The 19,449-nt window shown below is 46.3% G+C and overlaps 1 protein-coding gene across 4 annotated transcripts in view; it reads left to right on the forward strand.

The window, feature by feature from the left end:
* The first annotated feature begins 7,250 nt into the window (after positions 1-7,250).
* ARMC9 (armadillo repeat containing 9) overlaps positions 7,251-19,449 on the forward strand; it is a 151,285-nt gene continuing 139,086 nt past the window's right edge. For 3 of the 4 annotated variants that reach the window (XM_027590604.1, XM_027590606.1, XM_027590607.1), the window contains exons 1-3: positions 7,251-7,367; positions 16,131-16,218; positions 17,622-17,747. In XM_027590604.1, coding sequence (XP_027446405.1) covers positions 16,168-16,218; positions 17,622-17,747 — 177 coding nt within the window. In that variant the 5' untranslated portion in view covers positions 7,251-7,367; positions 16,131-16,167. Of the gene's footprint in view, positions 7,368-13,146; positions 14,203-16,130; positions 16,219-17,621; positions 17,748-19,449 lie in introns of all 4 variants that reach the window. The other variant, XM_027590605.2, reaches the window with a different exon arrangement.

Below are 19,449 nucleotides of genomic sequence, written 5' to 3' on the forward strand. Positions count from 1 at the left end.
TCAAAGTGAACATGCTCAGCAAACAAGGAGCCTTTACCCTATACATGCAGAGGTATTTTAGAAAGCCAAGGGCAGCGTGAGCCACGCTGGGACGAGTGGAATCAGATACTCAGGGCCCCCAGATTCCAGGGAGAACCCTGCCCCTGGGGTTTATCTCTATGCAGGCCACCGTTTCAGGCCTAGCCACAGAGAGAACTGACTTCCAGGGGCTCCCACACAGAGCCAAAGGCAGAGCCCAGGGAGGAGCGACAAGGGCAGAGCTCAAGGTATTCCTTGCTGGAGCCCTCCTTCCAGCCTCCCGCGAGGCCGGCTCCTCCCCTGACCTACCCGTTATGCGAGCCAACAGAGGCCCTTTGGCTTAAGTTGTTGGTTTTAATATTTTACTTATTTACTTTTTTTTTTTTTAAGTTAGCTCAACACCCAACCTGGGGCTCAAACTCAGGACCCAAGAGTCGCATGCTTTACCGAGTGAGCCAGCCAGGCGCCCCTTCCCTAAGCTGTTTTGAGAAGGGTTCCTGTGCCTGGGCTTGAAGGAGTCCGGGTCCGACTTTGTAGGGAGTCGAGGCAGGAGGGAGAGGGAGCGAGCTTGCGGTGACCGGGGAGCTGGGCCGGGACACTTCCAGGCGTTGCCCCACTTCTTCCCAGGCCGGGGGCGGGGGGCCAGGGGCGGCGTCAGGACAGTGGCCCGGGCCCGTGATGGGAGGAAGGCGGCCGTGCCCGGGCGGCGCGATTTCTGGGAACCTCCGCGCGCTCTGCCCGCCGCGCTGGCACAACCGGAGTCCGGGTTCCTGGAAGTGACCGCCCGAGAAGGGGGGGCGCGGCTCGGGCTGGGGGGCGCCTGCGGCCCGGCAGGAGCCAGCTTTCCGCCAGGCCCCCGCCCAGGTCCGGGGGATGGGGGACGGCTGCTCCACCCCCGCTCTGCCCAGGATCCGCGGCTGACCCCATCCTTCCCTGAGCGGGCCGCGGGCGGGAGGGGGACCCGGGCCAGCCGCCTCGCACCCTCTCCGCCCCCCCCCCCCCCGCTCCGCGCAGTCCACGGCCCGCTCTGTGCGCGGGGTCGGCCTTGGGGGCCCCCCTCCGGGCGCCCACCCCAGCCCGCGGCATGGTAGGGCCCGCGCCCGCCCCCCGCAGCTGATTCAGCAGGTCTGGGTGGGGCCTGAGAATGTGCGTTTCTAACAAGTTCCCAGCGGACGCTGCTGAGGCCACCCTGGGGACCACACTGGGAAAGCCAGTGGCCAGTCCTTCCAGATTCTCCCCTCGCCGCCCATGGTTTCACTTTTGGCTTCCTATGTCTGTTAGGCTTCATCCAGGGGCCAGAAAGAAGTTCTACATCCTGCTCTTGACCTCATGGACACTCACTAATGATGAGAAGAAGGGTAAAAAGGGAGATTTAATGTTACTGTGTGCACGTTCCATCATCAGGAATTATTCTTTTTATTAAGATGAATCAACTATTTATTTAGTAACCCAGTTATAGCGGTCTCATACTCCTTTCTAGTCTGCTGGAGGTCTCACCGGGAAAGCAACAATCACAAGGTGCTTAGCTAACACAACATGAGGCCAGGACCTGCTTAGTGACTCAGGAATTCCTTCTGCAGCATCCCGTCCACAAGCCAGGGACAGCCACATCCCTAAAAGCATTCTGTGTGTGCCTTGTCTTGCTGGTCCTCAAAATGTGTCCACCCTCCAGGAAACCAGTGACATGTGGCCACTTTAGCATTCACTACTCTGGGCTCACATCACATGCCATGCAATGGGCATTTTTAAGCCTGCTTTGAAGCTAGTGATACGCCTCACTAAAAACCTTGGAGTCCCACCTGTCTCTTGCAGAAGTATACTTGCTTTGGAAAGATCTTCGTTCCATAGGGTGCCTGGCTGGCTCAGTTGGTAGAGCACCTGACTCTTGATCTTGGGATTGTGAGTTCAAGCCCCATGTTGGGTATAGAACCTACTCAAAAAGAAAAAAAAAAAAGAGAGAGAGAGAGGGTTTGTGGTTCCAGGTTTGCTCTTCTGGAAGTCCGTTTTGAGACCTGGGTCTTTTTGCCAACTTTATCCAGGCCACAGAACAATTGGGGGCTGTGATGTGACTCCCATCTCCGGGATAGGGCAAGGAAGAATGGCACTCGAGGCCAAGATGGACTCCAAAACTCTGGCCTCCCCCAGTTTCAGGCCTTCCTTACTTTCCTGCTCAATGACAGCTCCCTTGGGGGATGTGTATTCCCACCTGGGTATGTTCTCTTTCCATGAAATCAAGCAGCCCCTGGGAGACCAAAATCCAGTCCCTCCATCTCTGTATGGACTCTAAGCTAGGAAGTCAGATGGATCTGAATCCCCCATACATCATGAGATTTGGACAGTGACCAAAACCCAACTTTCCTGGAAGGATGGAAGGATGTTGTGTGTGTGTGTGTGTGTGTGTCTAGGCAGCGTTTTGCCGCAGTCCCTCTTTTGATTTGTGCCTGACATTTCAGTATATTCCTCTTCCAACCTGCTGATTAGATCCAGGCCCTGGGCTCGCTCAGAGACATGCTCCTGGCCTGAACTCCCCCTGTAGGAGCTTCAAGATCAGCTCAGTGCAGCTGGCCTCCAGTTTTGTCTGGGTGGGTCAACACCCACTTAAGAGCTTCACCCTCTCGTCCCACTCATTCTTTTGCGGAGTTTTCACACTGTTCTCTGTGTGTGGTCTCGGCGCTTTGGCCCTCGGTAGAGACAGTGGCCAGGCAGTTCCCTGCTATAGCTGCAAGGATGACTTCATTTGACAGCTGTGTTCACTTTCGGATCAGTTTCTCCAGGCAAGGGCAACACAAGCAAAAATAAACAGATGGGAAAATGTCAAACTTCTGCACAGCAAAGGAAACCATTAACAAAACAAAAAGGCAACCTACAGAATGGGAGAAGATACAAACTTGACAAGGGGTGGATATCCAAAATATATAAAGAACTCTTACAATTCAATAATAAGAAGGCAAACGATCCTATTAAAAAATAGGCAGAGGGGCACCTGGGTGGCTCAGTCGGTTAAGTATCCGACTCTTGATTTCAGCTCAGGTCATGATCTCAGGGTGGTGAGATCATGCCCGCATCCGGCTCTGCGCTCAGCACGGAGTCTGCTTGAGATTGTCTCTCTCCATCTCCCTCTGCCCCCAAACCCCCAACTCATACTCTCTCTCTCTCTCAAATAAATAAATAAAATCCTTTAAAAAATGGGCAGAGTACCTGAATAGGCATTTTTCCAAAGAAGACATCCAGATGGTCAACAGGCACAGGAAAAGATGCTCAACATCACTCATCATCAGGGAAATGCAAATCAAAACCACAGTGAGCTATCACCTCATATGTCAGAATGGTTATTATCAAAAAGACACGAAATAACAAGTGTTGGCAGGGAGAAAAGGGAACCCAGGTGCACTGTTGGTGGGAATGTAAGTTAGTGCAGCCACCATGGAAAACTGTATGTTGGGGGTTCCTCAAAAAAATTGAAAATAGAACTGTCATATGACCCAGCAATTCTACTTCTAGGAATTTATCTGAAGAAAATGAAAACACTGGTTTGAAAAGATATATGCACCCCTATGTGCATTGCAGCATTATCTACAATAGCCAAGATACAGAAGCAAGCTAAGTTTTCATCAAAAGATGAAAGGATAAAGAGGTGGTGTGTGTGTGTGTATGTACACACGATGGAATATTACTCAGCCATAAAAAAGAATGAAATCTTGCCATTCGCGACAACATGGATGGACCTGGAGGGTATTATGCAAAATAAGTCAGAGAAAGACAAATACCATATGATTTCACTTTTATGTGGAGTCTAAAAAAACAAAACAAATGAAGAAACAGAACAAAACAGAAACAGACTCATAGATACAGAGAACAAACTGGTGGTGGCCAGAGGGGAGGGAGGTGGGGGGGGCCAAACAGGTGAAGGGGATTAAGAGGTACAAAGTTCCAGTTATAAATTAAGTAAGTGAGAGGGATGTCATTTACGGCATAGAGAATATAGTCAATAATATTGTAGTAACTTTAGGGCACCTGGCTGGCTCAGTCAATAGAGCATGTGACTCTTGATCTCAGGGTCCTGAGTTTGAGCCCCATGTTGGGTGTAGAGATTACTTTAAAGAAAATTTTTTTAAATATTGTAATAATTTTGTATGAGGACGGATGGTAACTAGACCTATTTTGGTGAGCATTTTGTAGTGTATAAAAATATCGAATCACTATCTAGTAAATCAATTATAAATCAATAAAAAATTAAAATGTTTAAAACTGGGAGAAAAAAAAGAGCTATAAAGCATGCCACAGAGATGCATGGCCTCCCACCCACAAGGTGCTCAAGGGCTGAGGCCCATAGAAGGCTGCCGACTGCGTAAGATTCAGATTTGTCCCTTGAAGGCGGAACTCAGCCAGTCCCTTTTATTTCCAGGGAAAGCCTGGTTAGATCCCCGGAAGTATTGTGTATATTTCAAGAATTGAATTTGGGGTTTTTTCCCAGCAGCAAGATTTTGATAATCCTAGAATCTGAGTGATGGGTTCACAGGGATTTATTAAATGAATTACTTTTGCAAATGTTTAAAATTTTCATACCTAAACATTTTAGAAAGTCATTTTGGGTCCATTGGCACTTTGTCAAGCAAAAAACAACGGGGTGCTTTGGTAAGCCTAAGAACCGGGAGGGTGAGGTGGCTGGGTCAGTGTACTGCTGGGAGCTTATGGAGGTACAGAGCAGAGCCCAGATGAAGCTTCAGGCGGAAGCAGTTCGCTTTGTGACAAAAGTATTCTTTGTCCTATACCAGGACATATCAAACGGGTTATATATACTGAGTTTGATCTAGAGATTTTTTTCCAATTTAATGCTTGTATCACACATATGTTCAAGGATTTGGAGGAATTCTTAAACCGTAACTAAAAGCAGTTTATTTACTAACTTTATCAAGTTATAGCTACTTGTTCCAGTATCATCCATAATCACAAAGATGTTACAAGTCCAAAACCAACCTAGGTCTTTGACAACTTGAGCTACCCGTAAGAAGCTACCTCTGGATTTATTATAAGAAAAAGTGATGTAACATTTTTTAATTAATAATAAACCCATTGTTGAAGCCACTTTTAGTTGGTATGACGTATATAGAAATTATGTCTGCAATAGGATTCTTTGGGGTGCAAGAGACAAACCCAACTTGAATGCATTTCAATAAAAAAGATGGTTAATTGGAGGGACGCTGGGGAGGGGGTGTGGCTTACAAAGGACGGAGCAGCTGCAGGAATGACAGCAGCTCCACGGAACTCAGAGTCCTGGCCCAGGGATTTGATGCCCCCAACATGCTTTCTTTGCATCTCTCTGTGTGACAAATTCATTTTCTCAGGCTTTTTTATGTGATAAAGGACATGGTTACCAGGCTGCCCTGGAGTCTCATTTTACAATGATTTGAACATACTTCAACAGAAAAATCCCAAGGTAAGACTCTCATTGGCTCAGCTTGAATCACATACTCATCCTGGGCCAATCACTGTGGTCAGAGGGCTAGGGTAAGATTAGTCCATTCTGGGCCGTGTGTCCAACCCTGTGGTCAGGTGCGTTACCAGGAGGGAGAGAGGTGATGGGCAGAAAAAGATAACAGCCACCACAATGACCATAATCCTGGCAGTTAGGCAAGTGCACTCAGAAGACAAAGCAAAGTAGGAGCAGTGTTTTATTTTGTTTTTGAGAGAGAGAGAGAATGAGTGGGAGGGACAGAGGGAGAGGGAGAGAGAATCTCAGGCAGACACTGTGCTGAGCGCAGAGCCTGATGTGGGGCTCAATCTCACCACCTGAGCCGAAGGCAGACACTTAATCAACCTCTCCACCCAGCTGCCCCAGGAGTGGTTTTTATTGTAGCTAAGAGCCCAGGGTTCAAAGGCACAAGGACCTAGATTCAATCCTGGTGCCACCACCACTCCTCTGAGTTCTTAACTTCTCTGTACCTCATCTTATATATCTTGTCAAAGACCAAACCGGGACAAGTAAGGAGATTGATTTTTATTCAGGTTATGGCAATAGGGAGAGCACCCCAGATCAGACATCATCATGTACATTACCTCAGGTCAAGTACAACACTGTTAATCTATAAAATGCTGAAAATAATATCCATCTCATCAATGTGATGTGAATTAAATAATCTATGTAATCACTTAGCACAGTGCTGGGCACACACAGGGTTGCCATATTCAGCCAATAAAAATACAGGACAATATAATGTCCTGTATGTGGCATAAAATAAGGCAATATTTGGATTTGGAATATACTTATTATTAAAAACGTATCTGAAATTCAAATTTAAGTGTTCTATTTTGTCTGGCAACCTGTGGCACACAGTGAGGTGAGAAGCGTTAACTTATTATTGGGAACAGGGAGATTTATCTTCAATACATATCCCAAAGACAGGATTTCTCTTCCTGATAAATACAACTTTTCTTTGAAGATAATCTCGTCCCAGAGGAGAACTGGCAGGGCTGGGGGCTGGAGAGATGGTGGCCACAGACCATCTCAGGGCTTCTTCAAAGTAAAGCTCACCTGCTTTCTCCATGCCCTCTTCCCTGACTCTGGCCTTGGTCACCTTTTTGGAAGTATGAAGTGGAAACACAGAGACTCCCACTATAGAGCCTCAATGCCTGGAAGGAAGGTACTGTCTCTAGCCACCTCCCAACCTCCAGCTGAGTTGGGGACGGGCAGGTGCTTTTTCAGTGCTAACTTGAGCTCCAAAGCACCATGTACAAGGAGCGGGAGGATCTGTGCTCCTGTTTTATTTGAAAACCAAATTTCACCGGGGGGGGGGGGTGTCTCTAAAATTCCGGGAAACTGCTGCAGTGGGGTGGAAGTCTGAACTGGGCGACATTGTTGGTTCTAAGGTAGCTCTGGGTCGCTCCTGTAAAGCGAGAATAACAACGCCTACGTGTTTTCTCACGAACACCACCCTATACTGTAACCCCTTGCCTCTTTTGTTTTCCCTGAAATAGAACGAGCTCCTTGAGGTTAGGTGTTGCGCCCGGCCGGCTCATCCCCAGAGCCGGGCACAGCGCCGGGCGCAATGTCTGTGGAATGAACGAGTGGGAAGTCGTGGAGAGGAAGACCCGGAAGCCTCACCGCAGGACGCGCCCCGCAGGACCCATTGCAAGGCAAACCTTCGCTTCATTTCCGCTGCCAGGAAGCCTCGCAGCTCCAGCTCCCAAAGAGCCCGCCTTTCCTCCCAGGATGCTCCGCGCCGGCGCGTCCCGTGATTGGCTGCGCCGCCCCCACGTGATGCTGGGCTGGCGGCGGCGGTTGCCGGGGCGACAGCTGGAGCAGGAGTGGCCGAGCAGGTTAAGGGAGGGTGTCCGCGGCCGTGCAGCAGGTAAGCTTGTCCTCCGACGCGGCCCGGCTGCCCCGGCACCCGCAGCCCGCGGGCGGGAAGGGGCTGTGGTGGGGCCCCAGGGCCCAAGATCTGCGGGGCCCTCGCCCCGGAGGAAAGCCAGCTTGGCAGCCGCTGCCGAACGCCCCCACTTCTGGTCAGCCGCCCTGGGCTGTTACTCTGGCGTGGGCCCGAGGCGGCCTCCTGAACAAACCGAGGACAGGCCCAGCTGCTTCCCGCCGGTAGTCCCTGATCTGGGCTTCAGTGGGCCAGACTTGGAGGGGGGCGCAAGTCGTCCAGCTGGGTAGTGACGGCGTAAGCGGGTAGCCTGGGGCTTTTAGATCCAGCCCCTCCGTTTTCTGCATCAGCTAACCTCCTCCCCAGACTTCATCCGGTCTAAGCAAAACTAGGATCCTAGCCATGCAAATTCGTCTTCCAGACAAATCCCATAGCCTTCCCCTTAGCTAGTTTGTAGGTCCTAAAGCCCTTTATATAGAAAATAAGAAGCCGCCATACTGCAACCCCCACGAGTAGCTGAAGTTTTCTCTAGTTTTTGCATAAAGTAGAGCAGTGGTTCTCAAACTTGAGTGTGCATAAAAGAGAGCTTGTTTAAAGCAATTTCTGGGCATCGTGCCTGCCGTGGTGTTCAGTAGGATCAGGGTGGTTCTAGGAATTTCATTTGCACAAGCTGATTCTGATTGAGGTGGTCCCAGCCTTTGGGGTAATGCTGTGTAGTGGTTAATGTCGGTCTGGATTTAAATTCTGACTTTTGTCATTTACTGGCTGGATTATTGGGAGCACCTCAGGCTTCTTGAGCCTCAGTTGCCCCATCTGTAAAAGAATGTAAATAATATTCATCTCTCAGGTGTATTGTGCAAATTAAATGAAACATTTTGCACATTGCCTGGCATACAAAAATTCTTAATAAATGAACTTTTATGATATAAAGGTTTAGAGAAAATTCTAATTTCTAAGTATGTCAGAGTAATAGAATACCGAACAGTGGCTCACATTCACGGAGAGACCATCACAGTAGGATCTTACTCAAATGATGGTCTTGAAGAACTTCTCCGAGGAAGTGATGTTTATTAAGCACAGAGGTTAGCTGGGTGAATAAAGAGGAGGAAAATGTTGCAAGCAGAGAGAAGAGTATGTGCAAAGGCCCTGAGGTAGGAAGGAGCTTGAGTTCTCAAAAACAAAGTTTTCTTGTTCTAGGACCTTCAAAAAAAAAATGCTGTTCTCTCTGCTTGGACTTCATTTATTTGTAAATATCTTGGGTGTCTTATCATGCCTAGCAGACTCTGTTAGGCTCTGGAGGGATCAAATTTATTTGTTTATTTTTATTTATTTGAGAGAGTGCGTGAGTGGTGGGGGGCTTGAGGAGAAGCAGAGGGAGAGGGAGAGACAGAATCTTAAGCAGGCTCCACACCCAGCGTGGAGCCAGACACGGGGCTCTATTTCACGACCTTGAGATCATCACCTGAGTCGAAATCAAGAGTTGGATGCTTAACCAACTGAGCCACCCAGGTGCCCCTGGAGAGATCACATTTAAATCCACCTCACTGCCTTTGTAAACAGGGTAATAAGTGTAGCAGTAGAAGTAAATGTAGAGTTCAGAGGTACCCCAGAGGAGGGAGAATAGCCTTGATAGGGAAGGAAGGGGAGGGGTTCCTGGGAGACCTCCTGAAGGAGGTCAGTTCTGGGTTAAGTTAGCATGTTGTGTCAAGTTTGTGATGGGGCAAGTATATCAAACAGAAGTTTTGGAGTTGTGAAAAAGCATGTGGTACCGGGGAATGGCCAGGGTTTACCACTGGTGGGCCTGATGTGGGGAAGGGGGAGAGGGGCAGGGGTGGTGTGGATCCAGAGAAGGGTTGCAGAGTTGGTGGTCCCCAACAGTAGGCGGTCTTTCTCCTCCTTGTGTATCTGGCAGGACTGTAGGTCCCGGGAAGGGTAGGCGTCCTGTCCTCCCTGCTACTTCTAGACCACTGCCTCCCTGCTTCAGAACCCCCACCTGTTTTGAAGTACATGCTCTGGGCTTTACCACTCGCCACCCCTCCTTGAGGCTGTCACCTAGCAGGGGCGCAGTTGTTACTCCGTGAAGGCTGTAGCGCCTGGCTTCCCGTCTCTACCTCAGTTCTGGAGATGTTACCATCCTGGCTGCTCACTCCGGTTTCATCTTTTAGGCATCTCTTTTGTCCATTCTCTTTATCCACCACTCCCATGGTCATGAACATTTTACTACTGCATCACCTCTAAAATCAAGCACCCATTCTGCTCTGATCACACTTTTTCAAGCTCCCATCAATGTGTCTCAGAAGCAGATCTTAGGTGCCATGCCTCGTTAAGCAGGTGTTTGAGCCTGTTGCTTTTTCACTGCCCTAGAACCCCCCGTGCACCTCCCTTCCTCCGGCTCCGCTGCTCCATCACTGTTATACTTGTTTTCTCTTTCCCCTGTCTTCTGGAAAAACCTCACCTTGGCTAACCTAACTCAGACAGCTGGCAGAGGCTGGAGAAACTGCAGAATTATGCAGACTGGTTCCATTTTGGATTTGAATCCACGTGTCTTAAGCAGACTCCCGATATTGGAAATCCTGCCCTGGTCAGTAGTCAGCTTGGTTCCTGCCTTCTCTTCTTTTCCAGCTATCAACACGCATCTTCCCGCTGATGACCTTGTTTCTTGTTCTACTCATCGCTGAGTCTGTCCGTTTCTTTGGACAGATTCCAGGAGATGGTACTGACCCATCTCCTCTGCCCTCCCTCTGTGTCAGGGGATGGACTGTCCCCGCCCTATCTAGGGCCAGCCCTCCAGCTGGATACTGGATGCGGCCGGGACCTTGCTTCTTTGACCATCTCCTCTCTTCTGCCTCAATTTGTCCTTCTCTAACTGGGTCCTTCCCATCAACTTACAAACCTACTGTTTATAATATCTTCCTCCTTAAAAAACCTCCCATATCTTTCTAACCACCACTCGATCTCTCCTCCCCTTTTTGTGACAGATCTCCCTGTCCCTTCTTTGTGACTTCTCTTCCTCTCTTTAACCCTTTCCAGTCAGGTGCCTCTCTTCATTGCTCTTGCCCATGTCACTGTCAAACTCCATGTTGCCAAATCCAGGGCTCAAGTCTTCTGCCCGCATTTTACTCAACCATGTGTAGTCACAGTTGATGTGGGGAACGCCTTCCTTGGCTTCCAGGTTCCCCAGTCTCCCGGCTGTGTCCCACCGATAAGTCACTGCTCTTGGCTTCATCTTTTGCTGGCTGCCTCTCTTCTTCCTGAGCCCTCAGTCCCCCAGTGCTCCAGGGTTCAGGCACAGGCCTGAGCTCTGCTCTGCTGCGCCTTCTCCTTAGGAGTCCTGGTCTGTTTGGGATCCTTGTCTCCTGAAATGCTATCTTTATGCTGACAATTTCCAAATGCTTACCTCCAGCTCCCACCTTTCCTTTTTTTTTCTTTTTTTTAAAATTTAAATTCAATTAGCATATAATGCATTATTAGTTTCACAGGTAGAGTTCAGTGATTCATCAGTTTTATATATAACACCCAGCGCTCATTATATCACATGCCTTCCTTAATGTCCATCACCCAGTTACCCCATCCCCCTGCCTCTCTCCCCTCCAGCAACCCTCAGTTTGTTTCCTATGGTTAAGAGCCTCTTGGGGCGCTTGGGTGGCTCTGTCAGTTAAGTGTCTGCCTTCAGCTCAGGTCGTGGTCCGAGGGTCCTGGGATCGAGCCCCACATCAGGCTCCCTGCTCAGTGGGAAGCCTGCTTCTCCTTCTCCCGCTCCCCCTGCTTGTGTTCCCTCTCTCGCTGTGTCTCTCTCTGTCAAATAAGTAAATAAAATCATAAAAAAAAAGAGCTTCTTATGGTTTGTCTTCCTCTCTGATTTCGTCTTGTTTTATTTTTCCCTCCCTTTCCTTATGCTTCTCTGTTTTGTTTCTTAAATTCCACATGTGAGTGAGATCATATGATAATTGTTTTTATCTGATTGACTTATTTCACTTACCATAATATCCTCTAGTTCCATCCACGTCATTGCAAATGGCAAGATTTCATTTTTTCTAGTGGCTGAGTAGTGTTCCATTGTATATAATATACCACATCTTCTTTATCCATTCATCTGTCAGTGGACATCTGGGCTCTTTTCATAGTTTGGCTATTGTGGACATTGCTGCTATAAACATTGGGGTGCAGGTGCCCCTTCAGATCACTACATTCATATCTTTTGGGTAAATACCTAGTAGTGCAATTGCTGGGTCGTAGGGTAGCTCTATTTTCAACTTTTTGAGGAACCTCCATACTGTTTTCCAGAGTGGTTGCACCAGCTTGCATTCCCACCAAGAGTGGAGGAGGGTTCCCCTTTCTCCTCATCTTCACCAACATCTGTCGTTTCCTGACTTGTTAATTTTAGCCATTTTGACTGGTGTGAGGTGGTATCTCATTGAGGTTTTGATTTGTATTTCCCTGATGCCAAGTGATGTTGAGCATTTTTTTGTGTGTCTGTTGGCCTTTTGTATGCCTTTGGAGAAATAATCTGTTCATGTCTTCTGACCGTTTCTTGATTGGATTATTTGTTCTTTGGGTGTTGAGTTTGATAAGTTCTTTATAGATTTTGGATACTAACCCTTTATCTGATAAGACATTTGCAAATATCTTCTCCCATTCTGTCAGTTGTCTTTTGGTTTTGTTGACTGTTTCTTTGGCTCTGCAAAAGCTTTTTATCCTGATGAAGTCCCAATAGTTCATTTTTGTCTTTGTTTCCCTTGCCTTTGGAAAAGTGTCTAGCAAGAAGTTGTTGCAGCCGAGGTCACAGAGGTTGCTGCCTATGTTCTCCTCTAGGATTTTGATGGATTTCTGTCTCACATTTAGGTCTTTCATCCATTTTGAGTCTACTTTTGTGTATGGTGTAAGGAAATGGTCCAGTTTCATTCTTCTGCATGTGGCTGTCCAGTTTTTCCACCACCATTTGTGAAGTGACTGTCTTTTTTCCATTGGATATTCTTTCCTGCTTTGTCAAAGTTAAGTTGACCATAGAGTTGAGGGTCCATTTCTGGGCTCTCTATTCTGTTCCGTTGATCTTTGTGTCTGTTTTTGTGCCAGTACCATACTGTCTTGATGATGACAGCTTTGTAATAGAGCTGGAAGTCCGGAATTTTGATGCCACCAGCTTTGCTTTTCTTTTTCAACATTAACGAATATCATTCTCAATGGGGAAAAACTGGGAGCTTTCCCCCTAAGATCAGGAACACGGCAGGGATGTCCACTATCACCACTGTTGTTCAACATAGTACTAGAAGTCCTAGCCTCAGCAATCAGACAACAAAAAAAAATAAAAGGCATTCGAATCAGCAAAGAAGTAGTCGAACTCTCACTCTTCTCAGATGACATGATACTCTGTGGAAAACCCGAAAGACTCCACCCCAAAATTCCTAGAACTCATACAGGAATTCAGCAAAGTGGCAGGATATAAAAATTAATGCACAGAAATCAGTTGCCTTTCTATACACTAACAATGAGACAGAAGAAAGAGAAATTAAGGAGTCAATTCCATTTACAATTGCACCAAAAACCGTAAGATACCTATGAATAAACCTAACCAAAGGGGCAAAGGATCTGTACTTGGAAAACTATAGAACACTCATGAAAGAAATTGAGGAAGACACAAAGAAATAGAAAAACGTTCCATGCTCATGGATTGAAAGAACAAATATTGTTAAAATGTCTGTACTACCTAGAGCAATCTATACATTCAGTGCAATCCGTATCAAAATACCATGAACTTTTTTCACAGAGCTGGAACAAATAATCCTAAAATTTGTATGGAACCAGAGAAGACCCTGAATAGCCGAAGGAATGTTCAAAGAGAAAATCGCCTTTCCCTTTACTCCGGACTCACATGCACCAGCCTTCTCAGCACCCCACTCCCTCGGATGCCTCATGGGCCTGTGATGCTTATGGCTGGAACAGCACTCTCAAGCTGACCTCTCAGACGGCCCCCCAGTTTCCCCCACCTCAGCAAATGGCATCTGCCTAGGCCCCAGTGTCGCCCTTCATTTCTCCCCTCACATCCCACCTCCAGTCCATCAGCGGGTCATGCCACCTCTCCTTTTCACATGTGGAAGCCGAACCCTTCACAAGCTTCCTGTTCCCCATCCAGACTTCCCTCGTCACCAGCTCGGGCTTTGCCGTGGCCTCCTTACCGCTCCATCCCCTCAGTCTCTCCCCCACACAGCAGACCCCGCTGTTAGGAACTGTAAATCGGGTGGTGGCAGTCCCCTGACAGCCCCCTGTCCGGGCTTCCCAGTACATGCAAGCCACTAGCTTACACAAGGCCCGTTTGACCTGGCCCGGCACCTCACGGCCTTCAGTGTCTGCTTGGCTTGGCTTCTCTTGCCACTCTCAGCACTCTGCAGCCCCTGCACTTGCAAATCCCTCCCCCCCAGATCCAGAGGTACCCACGTCCTCACATCGCTGCCCACATGTTCCCAGGGAGGCCTTCTCTGCCCCCACTATCTAAAATAACCCTAGACCCCTCTTCTCCAAGCTCTGTCCCCTTCCTTGCTTTATTTTCCTCATACCTGAAATTACTGCCATTCCTTTTTGAGCAACTCCAGCGTGCCGGGCCCTGGCCTAGGCACTGGGGGTGCCAGGGGACAGGTGTTCTCCTGTTTACAGGTGGGATGTGCAAGTCAGGTAGTGGTTAGTGCTTTTGAGAAAAATAAAACAGGACAAAAGACTAAGCAGTGACGGGACTGACCCCGTACAAAGGGTAGTCAGGGCAAGTCTCTCTGAAGGTGTGATACTTAAGCAACCTGAAGGAGATGGGGACATCTGGAGGGTGTCCGCAGTAAGTGCAAAGTCCTCGAGAGAGGGCAGGCTTGTGATGTGGGCTTCTGGTGGGTGCAGCCACACAGTGGCCATCGAGGCTCAAGTTAACAGAACAAAGGCGAGAGTGTGGGAGGCCACGTTGTGTAGCCTTTGAGAGTTGGGCCTAAGTAGTGGAGGATGGTGGAACCACAGGAGGGTCCTAAGCAGGAAGGGCAAGATCCCTTGTTAATAGGATAGAAATTGAAGTGGAGACAGAGGGGATGGGAGATTGTGTCACCGTACCTCGGGAGAGATGCCACAAGCTGATGGTGAGACAGACAAAAGAATGAAAAGGGGGACATTACTACATTTAATCTTCCTGACTTATGCTCAAATAATTGAAATCAAATGCACTGTAATGGGCAGATCAAAATGTAATGTTACAGAATCATGTGTTCCTAGAACTAGAAGAGATCTGATCAATTCTCCACTCTCCTTTGTAGATGCAAGAGGCCCCGAGTTTCAGTGATTTGCCCCAGATCAGGTGCCAGTGAATGGCACAGTTAGTATCGGTGCCCAGACTTTTTTCATTCCCCTGGGGTTATGGACAGTCCATCTGGCTGAAGAGCCTGGGAGTGGGGCACAGGGAGTGGCTGCTTTGGGCACACCTGGGGACAGAAAAAGTAGAAAATACTTTTTTAAAAGGTTTGCAATATTTTATTTATTTAAATGTTTGGAAATGTACATAGATATTGTGCATCCTTAAATGTAATTAAAAACCTAACCATGGGGTGCTTGGGTGGCTCAGTTGGTTAAGCGTCCGACGCTTGATTTCAGCTCGGGTCATGAGATCAAGCCCCATGTTGGGCTCCATGCTGGGTATGGAGCCTGCTTAATTAAGATTCTCTCCCTCTGCCCCCCCCCCCCCCCCCCACCGCTCGCTCGCTCTCTCTAAACTAAACAAAACAAAGACTGACCTAATACGTTCCTTGGTGCCTGACCTTGTGTTAACACTTGTGTAAATGCACTCCACTTCCTCCCCCATTACTGTAAGGCTAAATGATTATGATCTTCAGGAAACATTAAAGATTTCTTGCAGATAAGTAGTATCCCATATCTTTGTGTGAATGATTAGTTTTTATTTGGAGGCAGAATGAGGAATTGGTGTTCATTTATATCAGATTAATATTAATGCATATCCTTCTTTAAAGTAAATGAATGAACCTTATCAAATTCTGTTTTGTTCTAAAATGCACTTTGTGGTCTTGACTGTTTGAATTACACATACCACATTATGGCACATTAGAAAGCCAAATAAGAAGAAGAATCTTCCCCAGTCTCACAAAGAGCCCTCGCTGCTCATTTACACCAACTTCTAGGCCGTGTTCATATTCATTTTAGCAGTTGTCATAGAAGAAGGAATTACTATGAACATTAGCCTTTGTATTTCCGTATGATAAATTACCATAAAATTGGTGACCTAAAACAACACAGATTTATTATCTTACAGTTCTGGAGGTCAGAAGTCCAAAATGGGCCTCATGGAGCCAAAATCAAGGTGTCCACAGGGCTTGTTCATTTCTGAAGGCTCCAGAGGAGAATCTGTTCCTTGCCTTTTTGAGCATCTAGAGGCTGCCTGCACTCATTCCTTGGCTTGGGGCCCTTCCCTCTACCTTCAGGGCAAGCGATGCATCACTCTTGACATTGACCCTCTTGCCTCCTTATAAGGATCCCTGTGATTACACTGGGCCCACCAGATAATCATATATACTCTCCCTATTTTAAGGTCGGCTGATTAGCAACCTTGATTCCGTGTGTAACTTTAATTCCCTCTTGGCCATGCAACCTAGCGTATTCACAGGTTCTGGGGATTAGGGTGGGGGCCTTATTCTGCCCACCACAGCCACCTTTTTATGATTTCACAGACGGTTGAAATGAAAGCTTTTATCTTCTATTTTTGCCTTGTAGAGATTTTTGCTGTGAGAATTAACAGTAACCATTCAATATGGGGGATGTTCTGGCTCATGAATCAGAATTACTTGGACTTGTGAAAGAGGTATGTTTTACAAAACATGGGTCACAGAAAGAGATCTTGAAAACTTGTATTTTACAATGCAGCAAATTTTATAGTAACTTATAATGTGTTTTCTATCCTTGCATTAGAGTTACCTGTTTTCCATTATATGATTTTTTTTGTTTTCATAACTAAACTGAAATCTTAAAGCCACTTGAAAAAAAATTTCTTTAAAGAAAATTGTAACATATGCTCACAGTAAAGATTCAAACAATGTGGAAGTATAAAAAGTTCATTTCCCTGCGCTCCACTCCTGCAGAAACCATTGTTAATGGGTTAGTCTAGTTTTCCAGACTTTTTTATATGAATATTCAAAATATATTTACATGTCTATAGTTTGTTTTACAAAATGGAATGATGCCATGCACATTGTGCTGAAGCTTGGGCTTTTCTCTATCAACGGTAATATGGCGTGAACATCTTCCTGTGATCTGCCTCATACTTTTTATGCTGTAGAATATTTCACTGAGCGGCTGTATCTGCTTAACTTGTTGTTAATGGACATTTAGGTTTCCTACACTGAAAGCTTTTGAAGGACAGGACCCATAGCCTAGGCTTTTTTATATTCTCTACTGCCTTTAGCGTGGGGCAAGCACATAGCTGATGCTGAAGAAACTGTTGCTCCTGTTTTAGTCTGTGATTAAACCGTTCATCAGGCACTGTGAGCCACGGCCGTGGGGCAAGGCATCTGCCCTGGAAATGCAGCTTTGGAATTCGTTGGTGTGGTCATGAATACATTCTTAAAGCTGTCCCAGCAAAGGGCTGTGGACAGGGCCTGTGGAAAGAGCCCACACACAGGAGGTGGAAACCAAAAGATGTAACTGCCACAAACTGAGAAGGAGGGGAGAACAGCAGTAGAGTACATGGTAGGGGAGGCCAGGAGAGGGGTCAGGATGGGCGGTGAGCAGGAGTGCCGTGCTCCAGGATCAGTGATGACGTTGCCTGTCTTTCAATGGCTGGTCTTCTGTTCTTAAGGACAGGCACTCTTTCCAGGGCCAGTTTCAGGTGGCAAATTCCCAGAGATCTACCAGACCCCAAGCCATCAGGCCTTCTGGGGATCACTTCTGCCTTTGTCAGAATGCTGCACACATCCTTTTGCTTCTGTTAACAATGATCATGAATCATGCAGTTCACATTTTCTTTCTGAAAGCAAATTTATTTTCTGTAAATAAGCACTTTCTATGATACTGTCTTTCTAGGCTTTGGGTACGTGTGTCGAGTAAGTAAATTCTAAGCTGGATCCTGAATTCTTCCAAAGATGACAGTTCGTTAACCCCATTATAAATAGGTGGTAACTTCGAGCTGGTACAATTACATCAAAGACAGTTGGCTTTGTTGATGTTAAAATAGAGAATTGTATATACATTTATGTTCTTTTTTTATAGTATTTAGATTTTGCTGAATTTGAAGACACCTTGAAAACATTTTCAAAAGAATGCAAAATAAAAGGAAAGCCATTATCTAAAACAGCAGGTGGCTGTTTAAGGGACTCCAAATCATTGATCATCCAGGTAACATTTTCCTTTTTTTTGATATCTGTCAATAATCAAGATGCTCCCAACTTGTAAAAAATGCAGTTTTTAGAGAATATTGGAATTGTTTCTGGGAACCTGGTCAGAGTGACTTTTATTTTATTTTATTAATTAATTGATTGATTTTTTTAAGTAAACTCTGTGCCCATCATGGGGCTGGAACTCACAACTCTGAGATCAAGAGTCACATGCTCCACCGACTGAGCCAGCCAGGTTGCCCCCAGGCACCCCCAGTGTGACTTGTAGATGCTCAGGTGTTTTTGTATGAATTAGTAATATCATCTTTCTTTTTAAAAAGATTTATTTATATACTTTAGAGAGAGGGAGAGCGTGCAAGTAGGGGGAGGGGCAGAGGGAGAAGAAAAGGGAGAGAAGCAGACTTCCCCCTGACCACGGAGCCCGCCACAGCAGGGCTCTATCTCATGACCCTGAGACCATGACCTGAGCCAAAATCAAGAGTCAGGTGCTCAACTGACTGAGCCACCCAGGCATCCCAGTAATGTCATCTTTAAATCTGTGTACCTTCCCTAGGTAATAGGTTGTGACATAATATCTTCCACATAAGTACATTTCTGTTTATTTTATTTATTTAATTTTTTATTTAAATTCAATTTAGTTAACATATGATGTATTATTAGTTTCAGAGGCAGAGTTTAGTGATTCATCAGTTGCATATAACACCCAGTGCTCATTCCATCAAGTGCCTTCCTTAATGTACATTTCTTGGGAAGAAGAAAAAGAGGAAACCATGCAATGCTTAGTAACTGAAACAAATGTGATCCCCATCCTGAGGAGTTTTAGGTTATGCATTTTAGGCACTGGGGACACAGTGAACCAAACCAAAGCTCACCCCTCCAGGCACTTGCATTCTAGCTCAGGGAGGCTGGAGGGGACAGGGAGCAAGGTTTGTCCATGTTGTGACATGTGACAGGATTTCCTTCCTTTTTAAAGCTGAAGGAGACTCCATTATATGTCTGTACCACATTTTGTTTATCCATTCGTCCATCAGTGGACACTTGAGTTTTTTCCACCTCTTGGCTATTGTGAATAGTGCTGCTGTGAACATAGGTGTACGAATATCTCTTTGAGATCCTGCTTTCAGTTATTTTGGATATATACCCAGAAGTGGATTACTGGATCATATGGTAGTTCTAGTTTTAATTTTTTGAGGAAACTTTATACTCTTTTCCATGGTGATTACATTTTACATTTCCATCAACAGTGTGCAGGGGTTATAAGCTCTCCACAGCCTTGCCAATACTTGTTTTTGGTTTGGTTTTGTTTTGATAGTAGTCCCTAATGGATGTGAAGTGATATCTTATGGTTTGGGTTCACATTTCTCAGTTGTATTCAGGTCCATTTTTCTATAGCTTGAAAGACCTTGAAACTTTCTGATTGCCACAAGCATATTTTTTCTGCTCATCCAATAAACAGCTGTGTCCACTGTGATAGCTATTCCAAACAAAAATACCTGGAACAGCAGCTTAGCAAAATATCTTAAGTGCCAGTGACACTCAACAAATGGAGAATTTCCCGAAGCACAGTTCTGTAAGAAGTGTGTGTGTGTGTTTGTGTTTATAAGTTATTATTATTTTTTGAAACTTTTTATTTATTTATTCATGAGAGAGAGAGAGAGAGAGGCAGAGGGAGAAGCAGGCTCCCAAGGAGCAGGGAGCCTGAC

The sequence above is a fragment of the Zalophus californianus genome, chromosome 3, assembly GCF_009762305.2.
Source record: "Zalophus californianus isolate mZalCal1 chromosome 3, mZalCal1.pri.v2, whole genome shotgun sequence".
Classification (NCBI taxonomy): Eukaryota; Metazoa; Chordata; class Mammalia; order Carnivora; family Otariidae; genus Zalophus; species Zalophus californianus.